Source organism: Protomyctophum bolini (assembly GCF_963924005.1).
Source record: "Protomyctophum bolini genome assembly, chromosome: 9".
NCBI lineage: Eukaryota > Metazoa > Chordata > Actinopteri > Myctophiformes > Myctophidae > Protomyctophum > Protomyctophum bolini.
The window spans coordinates 6,228,205-6,244,719 of NC_137870.1; the positions used below are offsets into that span (position 1 = coordinate 6,228,205).

The 16,515-nt window shown below is 42.3% G+C and overlaps 1 protein-coding gene across 3 annotated transcripts; it reads right to left on the reverse strand.

Annotated features, from left to right (window-relative positions):
- Positions 1-946: 946 nt before the first annotated feature.
- On the reverse strand, positions 947-16,515 carry LOC308320793 (high-affinity choline transporter 1-like). Of its 3 annotated transcripts, XM_080771468.1 has the most exons (10): positions 16,228-16,515; positions 15,180-15,502; positions 9,196-9,386; positions 8,874-8,987; positions 8,031-8,186; positions 7,349-7,497; positions 4,820-4,972; positions 3,825-3,978; positions 2,367-2,584; positions 947-1,616 (listed from the first exon to the last, which is right to left on the reverse strand). In XM_080771468.1, the coding sequence occupies exons 3-10, from the start codon at positions 9,377-9,379 to the stop codon at positions 1,047-1,049; spliced, it is 1,698 nt and encodes a 565-aa protein (XP_080627594.1). In that variant the 5' UTR covers positions 9,380-9,386; positions 15,180-15,502; positions 16,228-16,515; the 3' UTR covers positions 947-1,046. The 3 variants fall into 3 exon arrangements, with proteins under 3 accessions (XP_080627594.1, XP_080627596.1, XP_080627595.1); XM_080771470.1 differs by lacking the exon at positions 15,180-15,502; XM_080771469.1 differs by lacking the exon at positions 16,228-16,515 and having other exon boundaries at positions 15,180-15,755.

Consider the following 16,515-nt stretch of genomic DNA (forward strand, 5'->3'; position numbering starts at 1 on the left):
AGACAGACAGACAGCTACTCATAGACAATTGGGCAGGCAGACAGACAGCTACTCATGGACAATTGGACAGGCAGGAAGGCAGACAGCTACTCATAGACAGGCAGACAGACAGCTACTCATGGACAATTAGGCAGGCAGGCAGACAGCTACTCATAGACAGGCAGACAGACAGCTACTCATGGACAATTAGGCAGGCAGGCAGACAGACAGCTACTCATAGACAGGCAGGCAGACAGCTACTCATAGACAGGCAGACAGTAAGACAGCTACTCATTGACAGACAGACAAATAACTACTCGGTGCACTTTGTGCAGTTATGGAAACAGCTCTTTGTGTTTATGCAAGAAAATGTAACACATTTATTTATTTACATATTGTGTGCATGCACATTGTACTTTGATACATTTTGCGAAAATAAAGCAATTGAAAGAGAGAAGTTATCAAGTATCATTAATGTCGTAATTTTATCTACTGGCCCTTGCCATTGCCATTTTTTGTAATGTGGCCCACAGGTAAATCTATTTGAGTATCCCTGGTTTAGGGGCCATTATATTATTACTTTTTTGCAGACACAGATTTTTACATTTTCTTTATCCCACAATTTTCTGAATTTTGCAACCCATTTTTTCACCCAGTGTCAATTATCTAATGTAATCCTGGGCGCTATACACTACCTCTGCCAACCTGGAGGGCAGCGGGACTGACCTCATGCTTCCTTCTATGCATGAGGAGTCCAAGCTGCTTCTTTTCCCCTGATAGGGGAATAAAAAATACAATAAAAAAATACAATAAATAAAATTAGTTTTTTTTTAATTATAATTAAATTAATAGTATATAATTAAATCAAATATTTATTTATTTATTTATTTTCTTGATTTCAAGAAAGGCAAAAACACTGGCACTCATCTGCCTGGAGTCACAATGAAGTATACATGGAAAAACATTGGTCAATGTTTGTGGTCTATTATTGTCTCCAGAATGGGGATTGGAATAAAACCTTCAGTATGTAGGTTTTATTTCAATCTTATCGTATTATTATGGTCGGGCTATACCGATCTAGCAGCTGGAGGTGGAGGTATAACCAGCAGATTCTCAGTAGTCTCAGTAGCACCAGGTAAGATTACTTCTGCTCTCCCCGCTCCATTTACATCCTTTACAGCATTCCCAGTCTCCCTCAAGACACCAAAGACGTCCCAGGAAGGAGGCAGCATGTGGCGGGTGAACACCAGACGTGCCAGCAAGGAGGCCGAGGGAATGGTGAGCACGGTGAGCAACATTATCAAAGACTTGAAGGGAAAATACTGGTGGATGTCCCCCGTTAACTCATCCTCCCTCCAACCGGGAAACATGAGGACAGGGGGGATGTGGAGTGCAGGCTCCCCGCTCAGAAATCTCAGAAAGGTCCCCAGGACGAAGCCAGTGGTCGCTCCGTATCCGTTAGCGACGGGACAATGCACGACGCAGATGATCTGCGGGAAGACCATGCAGTACAGCACGTCTGCACTCAGCAGCCAGAACGCCAAGACGCCTTCCCCCGTCAAGGCCAGGCCGGTGCCAGCCAAGCCCACTAACAGCACACTGAGCCGGATCACCCATGCACACTCCACCTCTGATGCCTTGAGAGAGAGAGTGGAAAAGACTCGGTATTACAGAATGGCGATTATGACGACATAGATGCATCATTAAATAAAAGTATTTGCTTCATGACTGTTGGCCGTCTGATCTCCTTCTTGTGCCTAATGCCCCGTCATTGATAAGGTCCCAAATGTATTTCTTTAATCCTACTATAAATGTCTCTGCGTGCGTGTGTGTGTGCGTGCGTGTGTGTGTAATGCACGTAACTCGAGAACCGTTTCACCCACCGACTTCACATTCGACCCACGCGTTCCACACCCCCACAGGGAGTGCAGTGCCCGGTATCGAGTCGGTCGGACCCACGGTTTTCCAGAACCACCACAAAAGGCTCTGGTCAGGCTCTGCCAGTGGGCCTAATGAGGCCAACTCCTTTCACCTGTGCAATTTCCAGCCTCTGCCTCAGCCAATTGAGGCTCAACCAATCAGGCTCTGCCAGTGGGCACAGGCACATACACAGATCTCCATGTGGGACACTGGCTGACAGTTAAAACGGGTGCTATGACAACGTATATCATTAGGTTCCCAAGTTGCATCGTTCCCAGGAGGAAGGCCGGTGGCTGACTGCGACGGGCACGTACAGGTCTAGTTCAGTAAAGCTGCAATACATAACTTTCATATCCTACCCGGGACTCGAACAAGATCAAAATAAGTCACACACATGGAAAAACATTGGAGGCAGGTGATGGACTCAACGAACAAAGATCAAAAGTACATACAGCAAAGTTTCCAACCTGTTTCCTGAGGTAGCTCTTGTAGATATTCTGAGTGAACATGGATGCAGAAGAAAGCATGGCAGAGTCCACGGAGGACATGACGGCTGCAGCCAATGCCCCAATGCCCAACACCGACACCCAGGACGGGGCGAGGTTTTGCAGGACCAGTGGAAGCACATTCCCTGCCTCCCCGCGCTCAAACGGAGGTGGAAGACCATACTCTGTCTGGTTCCAGTCTGAGAGGGGGGAACCGGACATCCAAAGTGATGAAAAGATGAACATGTTTTTTGTCAGTGGACCAGCAGAGGGCAGCCCAATGGCAAATGTTTCATCATTGATCAGCAAGACGGCAACATGTACAGTATGAGATATTCTGTTTGGTAGTTTGGCGACACCCTATGGTGACTGTGAGAGCCTCACAGTGAGATAAGACTCATCCAACCCACACTCACATTTGCATTCTACTTTATCTTCTAGTATTGACATTTGCAATAATTATACTATAATCAAATGCATAAAAACAATCAGTATTTGAGAATGGCTTGGTGACAATATGCACGGTTGTACTAATGTTTTGTTCTTTATTTAGTTCCTGAAATAGCAACATATTGAACATATGGGGCAGGGGGTGGAGTCAGCTGTGATGCAGAGGACCATACCAACAGATTTGATTGAGAAGAGGGGAATTGGGAATTGTTTAGTGATTCCAGTTGTCTCAAATTGCTGTCCACCCCTTTGTGTATTTATTGGTTTGGTCCACTACTATATAAGCCTCCCTCATGGGTCATTTGAGCAGATCTGTTAGTTGAGTTCATTTCCTGTTTGCAGGTTCCACGTTATTTTCATTTGAGTTATATTATGTTGAACTCTTAAGGGCCCTACAACTTCATTTGTTGAAATCTTTTGTTAATAATTAGTCACTTTTATGTTACTGCTTACATCATTTCCTGTGCAAGCAGTAACATACTAATGGCTATTTATCTGATGAGGACAAAAGCTCAGTGGAGTGCCCAGGAATATAGGAGCAGACACTAAAAACAATGCACGTGTTTATTAATGTGCATTGTCCCTGTCAAATAAACAAATAAACAAACAAACACAGTATTTAGATTACAGATTGAGTGAGTTTAAAGCTACAATCGCTTGTAAACATTATTTGAACCAATCTGTATTGCAGAGTATGTTTACTACTAGTAGGCTACATCTGCTGTGGTTTAGAACCAGGTGTCACGGTCACCTACTGGGTGACAAGTGGTAGTGCATGAAGCTCACATACGGGCAATATTCTCACTGGCAGGCTCTGTCTTAGCACATCGGCGTCCGAAGGTAGGACAAAAGTTGTGGATTGCAGCAAGGTGTGTGTGTGTTTGTGAAGTACGTACCTGGCTAAGGTGTGTGTTTGTGAAGTACAGTACCTAAGGTGTGTGTGTGTGTGTGTGTGTGTGTGTGTGTGTGTGTGTGTGTGAAGTACAGTACCTGCAGAAACAGCCACCGCTCCTATAATGACTGAGGGAATTCCCATGATGACGCAAATGATCATTGATGCGAAGCACGTGATCTGGGCCTGAGCAGGTGATGCAGCGGAAAGGACCCTCTGATAGAATGCCTGGTAGGACAGTGCTCCGAGGGACTGCAGCGTGCACGCACGCGCACACACACACACACACACACACACACACACACACACACACACACACACACACACACACACACACACACACACACACACACACACACACACACACACACACACACACACACACACACACACCATGTCAAAACCGTGGGAAACGTGTCCCTCCAGGGTCAATATCCTTCTGTCTGTCTGTCTCTTCCTTCTCATCTGTTCCTACTAGGTGTGCGTGCCCATCGCCCCCACACATCACTCATCATAGCTTTTGGGGCGGAAGTCTCTGTTGAGTCGAGTCCGTCGGACCTACGGCGGTCCAGAACCGCCGCAAAAGGCCTCTGCCCGGGCTCTGGACAGGTCACCTGGTTGTGATGTTCTGACATCACAACACTCCATATTTGGGCATGCCTGACACAGAACTCCATATAGGCTATACAAATAAAGGGACACTGAGAGAAAGATACAGAAATATAATGGGCATAAATGGGATACAGACAAATGGGTTGAGTCACTGCAGTCCCTGGGAGGACTGTCCTAACATACAAAGATAAAATATGGAGGACTGTCCTCTAACATACAAAGATGAAATATGGAGGACTGTCCTAACATACAAAGATGAAATATGGAGGACTGTCCTAACATACAAAGATGAAATATGGAGGACTGTCCTAACATACAAAGATAAAATATGGAGGACTGTCCTAACATACAAAGATAGAATATGGAGGACTGTCCTAACATACAAAGATGAAATATGGACAGTGAAGGTTTCTGCCTGACAATGCAGATAATGTAAACACAGATGCACATGAATATGATTTGGCGGGAAACAACAACTAACCAATACGAGGAATTCATCGATCCATTTTCCAACATCCTCCGTCTTGAGCTCCCCCAGCCAGGGCGGTGAGTGTAGAGGTGTGAGTGTCACATTAGATGATGATGATAATGATGATGATGATGGGTGGAGAATTACAAAGGGAACACACAGCCACTGGGAAAGGCAAGATACAACAGAACAAGGAAATACAAACAAAAACATAAATTATATTCACCGCCTGCAGTGAAGAAGTGCTAATGCTATCAGGGATGGGGGTAATGGAGGTTGCACCCACTTTACAAAATGTACCAAAACTTGCCAGACAAATCAAAGAAAGACAAATCATCATCTGCCAAAATATTTCGAAGATAAAAAAATAAAAATTGGGAAAGTCTCAAAGTCACAGGGCAACCCGTGCCCTATATACCTGTTACTATTATACACACTAAGAGGGAAGTGAGGTTTGGTAGTAGTACATTATGTTTACCTGTTACATTCAATTATAAAAAATGACAGACTTCAGGGGTTCAAACATTCTGTTTATTTAAACACTGTTCATTGGGACCAAGCTGAAATGTATGTTATGTTTGTCACCTGTCTGTCTAGTGCAGTACTGGCACTCCTCAGAGCAGGGCCAGTCCATTTGGTTAAGAAGGGTTGGAACGTGCCAAGTATTGTAGAAGAGAAGGGGGGTGTGTATGGTGGGTTTAACAGTGTTCTGGTTGTTAAAGTATTTGTGATGATTAATATATGTGCACCTAGAAATGTGATTAAATTATGCTGGACAACATTTATTTAATAGTTAGATTATTCCTGTGGTATGGGAAATGTCTGTAAAAGATAATTGATGGTTAATTGGAATCTGTACTTGTGGTAGGATCCACTCCCTATAAAGGCAGGCTGCAAGGGACAGACAATCAGTAGTACTTGGGCAGGCAAAGCGTTAACAGCCAAGAGACAGAGCTGCAAGGGCCCTTTGTTAAAGGGTAAGACCACTTTTTTTGAGGTTTGGGTTGTGTAGTTACTTTGCCATGATGCAACTCCAAATGTGGACAAGAAATAAGAAATAACTGCTCCAGTGATTAGAAATTGATAATTCAAAATATGCTCCTCATTGACTTACATTGTAGCTAAAACAGCTCTCAAAGTCACTCTTTTAGTATGTAAACAAACAGAAACAATGTTGATTCAGACAATATAGAGCATCACCAAAACTCATGTAGTTTTATTTTTTCATAAAAATGTTATCTTCCTGTTGATTTGTCCATTTTATTGGGAAGAAAACCCGGACTGGATCCGTGGATCCGGATCCAGATCTTCAAATAGTAAAATCAACAGGAATCTAACATTTTTATGAAAAAATAAAACTGCATGAGTTTTGGTGATGCTCTATATTGTCTGAATCAACTTTGTTTGTGTTTGTATACGTACTAAAAGAGTGCCTTTGAGAGCTGTTTGAGCTACAATGCAAGTCAATGAGGAGCATATTTTGAATTGTCAATTTCTAATCACTGGAGCAGTATTTTTTTATTTCTTGTCCACATTTGGAGTAGCATCATGGCAAAGTAACTACACAACCCAAACCTCAAAAAAAGTGGTCTTACCCTTTAAGGGATAGCCTTCAGTGCAGTCACTGTATGGCGTGTTGTCTTTAGTTGTGCTTTAAGTTTCCATTGTTTTTGTAAATCTATTTTCCACAGTCTTATTGATTGGAAAGGCCTAATTTTTGAGAGAAATAATAATAAGAATCAGAAAACCGGTAATCCTGAACTTGTTCATTTTTGGAGCCTATAGGCAACAAAAAAGTTTTTGAGAAACTCTTCTTGCTCAGGGGCCAGGGCACCTCGCCATATGTACTACTGAAGGTATGTCGAAATGGGAATCGAACCCAAATAATAATAATAATAATAATCTTTATTGTCCCGAAGGATATTCATTTTCACAGGTCTGTTCAACACCAACAACAAAAACAGCACATACAGAAACAACATAACACCAAGACAATACAAAACAAAACTTGAGTTCCCCACTGTGTACAGAAACCATCCTATCATACTGTACACTGTGTACAGAAACCATCCTATCATACTGTACACTGTGTACAGAAACCATCCTATCTTACTGTACACTGTGTACAGAAACCACCCTATCTTACTGTACACTGTGTACAGAAACCATCCTATCTTACTGTACACTGTGTACAGAAACCATCCTATCGGCGGGGCAGTTTGTTTAATGGCTGAGGGGACAAAACTCCTACTGAAACGAACCTTTTTCCAGGGTAAGGTTCTGTATCTTTGTCCAGATGGCATGAGGTTGAAGAAGCGATACAGGGGATGATGATCAGTGTCACGTGATATTGAGAGTGCTAGCCGTGTGATGGCATTATTGTTCATATCAGAAAGTGTTGGTGTGGGAAGTCCGATAATCTTGGAAGCAATACGGGTAATACTGAAAAGTTTGTTGCCGTTAGGCATGGGTAGTATGTTGTAAAAGACCAGGCTCTCTACATTTAACTATGCCACCCCTGACATTCACGTTTGCTCTCACCAGACTGATGAAGATGATCAACAGCTGGATGACATCGGTGTAGGCCACTGAGTACAGGCCTCCCAGCAGCGTGTAGGTGATGGCAACACCTGCAGACAGGACGATGGCGTAGGACGAATGAAGATCAAGAATCACACTGACTGTCCCACCTGCAGAAACACACGGTATACACACACAATGCACACGTGTCTATTAAGCCAATTGAACCCTAGTGTCCCTCCTCTGCACATCATCCTCATAGATTGTAGAAAAAGAGGTAATTATTTAGGTGAACCGCATATGCTATCTTTCAGCGAAGATATCAGATTTACAAGCTCACATGCATTCCACGGAGCACGTACACTTTTGTAGTGGTTAAGATATTGTAGGAATGAAAAATAAAAGTTATTGCGAACGCAGTGAGCACTTACTTTGAGACCTAGCAGATCATGCATGTCTGTCTGTCTGTCTGTCTGTGTTAAAAACGTAACTTAAAAAGAACTTAACTTAAAAAAAAAAAAACGTAGAGCTGCGTTCGCTTCCCGCGTTTGCGCGTCTTACTGGTTTAACCACTAATGGAGATTAAACAATTAAAGAGGATGACATTTCCATTTTGGTTTCTGCTCCTATAGTAAAATCAATGTAGTCCATTTGGAGCCCAAATGTTGATAAGCAGAGCTATACAGTATAAAGTGTGACTGACCCAAGGCACCCAGGATGCAGGTCACCCACAGAATGTCACTGAGCAGACAGGGAAGCAGGAGGGCTGTGGTGAATGCGTTGCCATAGCGATGCTGAAATGGATCCATCATCGTCACGTAGCGCTTAGACCTCATTTGTTTAGCAAAGAACAAGCCTCCTGTTGGGACACAACATGAAGGTGATGCATTAGAACAAGCCTCCTGTTGGGACACAACATGAAGGTGATGCATTAGAACAAGCCTCCTGTTGGGACACAACATGGAGGTGATGCATTAGACCAGCCTCCTGTTGGGACACAACATGAAGGTGATGCATTAGACCAGGGTTCTTTGGCCTGGGCTGGGACCCCTGGGAATGCTTTGGCCATGTCTCGCGAAACATCTTTGTAAGCGCCATTTTGAGTCTCCTAATTGTGGCCAATGATGTCCACTGAGGGGTGTGGTCAAGTTCAGGTTGCCATAGTTACAGGGAGGGTATTTAACCCTGTCCCTAATGAATTGCAGGTGTTGTTGATAGGAGGCAAACTGTTTTCTGACTGTGCAGACAGGGACTGTTGCATTCACCACGTTTGACTGTTTGTTACTTATGTTATTTGCCTTCAAAGTATAGGATTTTGTAAGGAAAATAAATATAATTTAATATCCACTCTACGAACATTCTGGACCTCAGTTCTTTCAGCACACGTCTAAACTTCCTCATCCGTCAGCAGCCAGTAGCACCTAATACAGGGATTTAGGCGCTACAATCTTAAAAACGATAAAAATATCGGTCAATATTGGTGAAAAAACATATCGGCCAATATCGGTGAAAAGATATTAGAAAGAATACACATGTTGCTTCTTACCTACGAGGAAGTTCATGAAATATGAAGGGGGCCCTATGGCCCAGAGGACGCCACGGGAGGGAGTGTAGACGGCCTCAGCAGTACCCATGATGTAGCCTCCTCCAACCCAGGTGGCTGATGGTGACGATAAGGAAGTTAACATAGTCCAGAGTTTTATGACCCTTTGGACACAATTGTGAACCGGTTCAATAATTGTGAAAGTTTCCCTGGTACATCTTTCGGATTGAGGGCCCCACATCAATTTGGAGGCCCTTGACACGAAAGGGTTTGTGAATCCCTGATTTATGCCATATGCATCCTCATATAAATTGCATTTTCTCACCTGTCATTGTGAAGATGCCAATCCAAATGTTGATGTTGCGTCCTCCTATTATGGTGACCTCACTTCTGGATCCCACACATTTCTTCTCCTCCCTCCTGGACTTCTTAGAAGCCCAGACCCCCATCCCCAGGATCAAGGCATAGAAGACCAACACTGCCACCAACCCAGCTATGTTCAGAGCCATCGTGAAACTGTAACACACAAATGCAAGCAGACAGGATGTGTTAACATTGTAAGTGCTGTTATTAAAATGTTTTCCTTAAAAATACTAAAATAGCTAAAATACAACAACTCATGGTCATAAGTGCATAAACCATAATTCATAATAATTTCATGATGCAATAATTAATATGTGGTCCATAATTGATTTCATATGAGGTTAAGAATGTAAAAACATGCGATGATAACTCTCTGTGTCAGTAGAAACACTGGACCATGATTGATTGACTGATTGACAATGATTGCCTGGCATTGCACACAGATGGCACAAACCTCGTGTCACTCATTCAGACTCTGGTCTACACAACTAGGAAGCAGTACACTTAGTTGCAGCAGTGTAGTACGTTTGCACTGATAAAGTTACAAAGAACAGAAATTAAGGAGAAATGGTCAGAGACATTCTAAGGACTCACGCAAGCATAAAGAACCGCCTGTGTCGTCATTGTTGGGGAGAGAGCTACAAACATATTGAAATGACCTTGAGCAAGATATTGAATCCATATAGCTGCTTCTGTTGCTGCCATGCATGGCTGCCACCAGGTGAGTGTAATGATAACATTGATTATTTATCACAGCATCCTGCTACCCTAATAGACAGGGGTACATGAGCACCTGGCCGTTCATTCGTGCTCTATCTCCGACCAAGCCACACTTCCACCACACATCTCTCTATGCAAAATGAAACCTGCACACTCCCACAAAAGACATAGACTACATTGCATTCGCCAAAAATGTCTTCTTTACTGTTTAAATATTACTTTTCTGAAACACGCTATTCTTGCTCAACCTCAACAGCCTACGTCAGAATCGTCATGTTGGCGTCTACTACGCCAACTACGTTCACTTAATGGGGCCAGTCCTTCACAGTGACACACGCGTTACATCAACCACGCGACCGGGATGGTTTCTACCCCTCAATGTCGTGCCTACTCTACACTGCCATCCCAAGTCCCCTCCCCCTTTCACTGCTCCTGTGTGTGACCTGTGAACTAGCATCCATCTTGCTTGTGATTTATATGTGCGAGGTGGAAATGTAATGCACATAAATTAATTATAGGTCCAGCAAGCAAATCATGATTGTCTGTTTGTGCTCAATAGGTCACCATCACATTCCGATTTTAGGGGTTGTGTTTTGTATGACATTTTGGCCAGTAGTTTCATATCTATCCTTTTTCCTTTGACCAACACAGACCATGCTAACGGTGTTAGCGCGTTAGCATCACACAGCTTACAGCGTCAGTGTTGCATGAATACTTTCAACCATGACAATGCCGACTACTTTTGCTACACACACTTCCCAAGGATTATGGAGATGTCTTTATTTATTTTTTAAGGTTGAGAAATGAAATAATTATGGTCGTTTCTAATCTCAGCATTTCACAACAGAAAGACGTGGATGCCTTTCGCTGCTGTTGCCATGTCTCATAGAAACAAGTAAATAGGTCTATAAAAATAATCCCAAAATAAGCGCATATAACAGGGGTCTGTAACCTATTTTAAATGAAGTGCCATGTTTTTATTTTCTAGATAGTGAGTCAGCCACAAGCTCACATCACAACAATAATCCATGTAATAATCACAATAACAATACTAATAATAATAATAATAACAATAAACTTCTTTGTAAACTCACTCATTTACAAACAAGCTCACATCAGAACAATAATCATTATAAGAAAAACAACAATAACACTAACAACAGTACAGTACAGTAAAGACGTACAGTAAAGTACAGTACAGAGGACAACATTACAGTACAGTGCAATACTAACAGTATCCTGCTACCCTAATAGACAGGGGGTACATGAGCACATGGCCGTTCATTCGTCCTCTATCTCCGACCAAACCACACTTCCACCACACATCTCTCTATGCAAAATAAAACCTGCACACTCCCACAAAACATATAGACTACATTGCATTCGCCAAAAATGTCTTATTTACTGTTTAAATATTACTTTTCTGAAACACGCTATTCTTGCTCAACCTCAACAGCCTACGTCAAAATCGTCATGTTGGCGTCTACTACGCCAACTACGTTCACTTCATGGGGCCAGTCCTTCACAGTGACACACACGTTACATCAACCACGCGACCGGGATGGTTTCTACCCCTCAATGTCGTGCCTACTCTACACTGCCATCCGAAGGCCCCTCCCCCTTTCACTGCTCCTGTGTCGCCAACTACGTTCACTTAATGGGGCCAGTCCTTCACAGTGACACACGCGTTAGATGAACCACGCGACCGGGATGGTTTCTATCCCCTCAATGTCGTGCCTACTCTACACTGCCATCCCAAGTCCCCTCCCCCTTTCACTGCTCCTGTGTGTGACCTGTGAACTACTCTCTGACTGCACTGTAGGCTACTCACTCCACCAACAACAAAGACACAAACAACAACGACTCATGCTTGCCACCGCCAACTGGACTGGAATATACTCTGCCATCACCCCCCCAAAAACACAATATGCCACGAAGAAAACGCAGCGCACTTTCTAAATACACGCGTGCCTCCAAACATTTGCGAGCCAGTCGCGCAAAACAAACCCAAACAGGTAAATCACACAGCATGTTGCATCCTTCTCAATGTTTCTTGCTTAATCGTTCGTTTGATTTATCCATACATCGCCCTGTGTGTGTGTCGCGATCCACACATCGCTCTGTGTGTGTGTGTGTGTGTGTGTGTGTGTGTGTGTGTGTGTGTGTGTCGCGTCGCCCTCCAGCTGCAATTGCGAGTGTGCGCTGTGTGCAGGGCACACTACTGAGTTTAAAAACACAGCTGAAACATGAAGTGGAGTCTGTCAACTCCCGCAATTTCCTTCTTCCCATTATATGAAGCATTAACACATGTATTATTTTGTAAAATGACAACCATCTGTGCAGACTTTTTCTGGTTGGAGGACTATGAAAAACTGGAATTATGTTTTAGGAAAGGTACTTTTGCTTTGCCAGACTTTTTATGCAGGGCGTGGGAAATAAGGCAGAATCTTTTGTTTGTGTAAAAAAAAAAAGGGAATATCAACAAAACATATCTGTTTATTGTACACAATGCAATATTGAATGCAATGATATGGTGTGTCCTGTAAGCCCATGTGGGCTGGGCGCCTTTGGTGCATGACACAAAAATAAAGAAATCTATCTATCTATTCAGGCCCATTCAATTAATCTATCACTACATTAGTTGCCTGTTCAAAACTAAACTACACTTTATGAAATCATTGTCAACTCCCGCAATTTCTTTCTTCCCATATTGCGCTGCAACGACACTGGGATGAGGCCCCCGAAGGGGGCCGAAATTCTAGTTCTCATAATTAATGCTGATAAAAGCAGTAAATGTCATGTCTATTCACTTTTCTTTTCCCCTGACGTGCAAAAGGACTGTTTATCTGGAGAATGCATGGGACTGTTGCTAAATGGCACTCATGCCACTGAATCAAAAGTAAATCACAGTTATTTTTGAGGGGCGCTTGATGGATATAAAAAATAGGATCCATCTTTTATAATGATAATGATAATGATGATGATGATAATGATTTGAAAGGACTGTATAATTAAGAAAACATTGTAAATCTATAACTTCAAAAAACCCAGCAGGGAGACCAATTAAATACCGTGCTGTATTTACCTTAAAAATGATTGAGTAGCCCTTTAAATGACCATCACTGTACCAAAGAATAGAAACATACCTTAAAAAAATGATTTGGAGACAGTTGAAATAAAGATCGGAGAGAGTTTAAGGTTTAACAATTATTTTAGTCGGTATAAAGTCAATTTACATAGAGAATGTGCTACATGGTTCAGATAATAGTATTTACATCCATAATTTAGAATAATCAATTGTTGATTCCAAAAGAACCCGAAGCTGAACTGAACTCCGGAACTGAACTCCCTCTTCACAGTATTTGTTCCAGGCTAAATACTGCAGATCACGTCAGATTTTATAGTTCATTGGCTGGTGTTCTTCCCTTACTATACGTTGGTGTACAGTCTGTATGGCTTGGCAGACAGCTAACAAAGTTCCCAATAAAGCTCCAAAAGGCATGACTTGATTTAGGTTCTTTACTGATGAATAAATTGTAAAACTGCAATACAAGAAAAAATAGAAAACACAACATTGGTGTCATATACTGTAAAATCATAAACCAAACATAGTTATTTGTATGCATCATACATGAAAAAGAACATGTTGTACTCACTACTAAATGCATTCAACATTTTAGAAAAGATCAAGCATATTGCTTTAAGAGCCATAAAGTTTAACAAAAAAAAACCACACAAACTTACAGACTTATCCTGTCCAAGGCCTGAGAGAAATTGGGTTAACTCAACATGCAGTGAGAGAGCTCTTGACAGTGTGCTGGCTTGAACTGAACTGACTGACCAAACTAATCACCTCATAACTACCCTTGTGAAGCTACCATGAGGAGAATTACTAATTAAGCAAAAGAACATGGGTCTCCATTACACATAGGGCCTAGGTGAAAGGTGAACTACCTAGAAAAGTAAACAGCACACTCCCCGCATGGTATAATTGGTTATACCACTATACAGTCTCTTTTTGAAGAAGAACAACTTCTGACACAGGTCTAGAGTACACCTTGGGAGTACCTTGTCGGATGACCTTCAGGTCGACTTTCCTCACTTTCTTTTCGTGACCGGGATCAGCCTTGACGAAGAATCCTGTAGGCCACCCACCCCCCGTCATCCGAGAGTCCCCCAACAGCATGACATCTCCAACTTGCAGATTGGGCTTTTCGGCCTGCCATTTCCTCCTAGGCTGTAGAGTCTCCAGGTATTCCTGCTTCCAGAAGCTATCGGAGAGGACCTTGACTCAACTAGGACTAGAGCAGTTGAACTTCTTATTAACATGAATGGTGGTAGGGCAATTGCTTAGTGGTGGGTTGAAGACTTCCTCATTCTCCCCGCCATGATCTTCCTCAGTTGATAAGCGCTCCGTTAAGAATCTTTCTTCCCTAGCTTCTTGTTCTTGGTCTTGTTTGACCGTAGCTTCTCCATCGTTGTCCATTGTTAGCTGGTGCACTGATGAAGAGGTAAGTATGGTTTGTTTTGCAACATGGTGTGAATATTTAGAATATCCTGCTTCAGGCCTTTGTTGCTCTGCTTCATCCTGTCGCTGCTGAAGCACTTCATCCTGGCGATGCTGCTGCTGAAGCACTTCGTCCTGGTGCTGCTGAAGCACTTTGTCCTGTGCATTTAGCACGAGGAAACCCCGTGCAGCTGGGGTTAAGCACTTCCGCATTTTGGATTTTGGGCATTTTGGTGCCCAAATCGGAAAACAATGCGGAAGTAGAGCGCCACTGAGCAACTTCCATTGAAATGAATAGCAGGGGCCGCTCTTTATCCTTTATGAGGAAACCCTGTGCAGCTGGGGTTTAACATTGAGCAGCCATGGATCTATTTTTATTGACCTAAAATATTGTCTATATACATACATTCATGAATCCACTTGCTGACCGGCTGTCAGCATTGAGCAATTTGTTTTATATGGGTTTATATGTGACTGACTATACCGTTAACATCTATATAGGGCAAGATTTTCCAAATGTATATGCTTTAGTTTATAGCATGTGACAAGTGAATTCATGAATGTACATGTATATTGACAATATTTGAAGCATGTTGGCTGCCGGACTATGATATTAATTGTATTGTACATGCACGCACACGCACAGCACGCACGCACGCACGCACACACACACACACACGCACACACACACACACACACACACACACACACACACTGACCTGTTACCGTAATTTCAACTGTGCTTGACTCCAAGGCACCGCTCGCTTCACTCGTGTGAGCTGCAGAAATGCAGCTTGATCAAGCTACTGCCACAGTGAGCTACTTCATGTAGCTTTGCAAGCTATGAAGTATAGCTTCGCCAACACTGCTGGCATAGTTGAGTCGTGTGAGGAGTTATTTAATAACCCATGTGTTGGCACTGGGTGTTCCATTCTAGACATGCATTGATGTTGCCAGCTCATGCAGCGCCCCTGCCTTTTTAAATGCTGCCTTTTGGCAAGGTCATGCTTGATAAAGAGAGTCACCATGCTGAGTCATCATGCTGAGGAAAGAAGATTATACACAGTAAATGTATGCAACACACTTCCCAACATATCAATACTGCAATATAAGTAGCCTACTCCGTTACTTACAAGTAAAAGTCATAGGCATTCAAAATGTACTTGAGTAAAAATACAAAAGTATTGACATAAAAATGTGCTTAAAAGTAAGTACAACAAGTAAAAGTACTCATTTGACTGTTTCAAGTTTTTGAATGCATAATAATCTTTTGAAAATGTGATGCATTGTGACTTATTTTGAAATAGTCGAAATGTATATCTGAAGTGGTTAATGTAGGCTATGTTACTAGTTACTAGTAACCAACCTTTCAAAAGAAATGTAGTGGAGTAAATGCAATTCAATATTTGCCTCTCAAAAGTAGTGGAGTAGAAGTAAAAGCACAGTACTTGAGTAAATGTATTTAGTTACTTTACACCACTGCTTATCACCATACAACCACATTTTCATGCCAACGACTCTCAAATTGATACGGTATGTATTTGGCCATGCAGGGCAGGGACCCCACAGATTGGCTTTGAGTAACCAAAATGTGTTAAAATGGTTAAAATTGTCCAGGAAACCTTCTTCTGACAGACCCTGGGATTCCCGGACCTTCAGAACTTTGGCATCCTCTCTAATTCTATATAGCTTCCTGTCAAACATAATGTACAGTATATAAACAAACAAGTGATCTCTATATCATACAAATAGACGAGATAAGATAACCTTATTTGGTCTGAAATCCAGAAGATGTGTTGATCAAGCTGGGAGATGGAGACTCGTTGTGAAAAAGTCCAGGTGTGATCAGGGATACACTGGCCTCAGTATAGTTACAGCTCCAGTACGTCTGCTTAATGTTTCACAGACAGATGAAAACAAAAACACTAGGCACATATTTAACCTAATACTTACTATTATACGAGAAAAGATATCTGAAATTAACCGTCCAGAATATATTTAGTTTGGACTAATAATAATAATAACAAGGGCACCAAAGCCTGCATGGGTACTGAG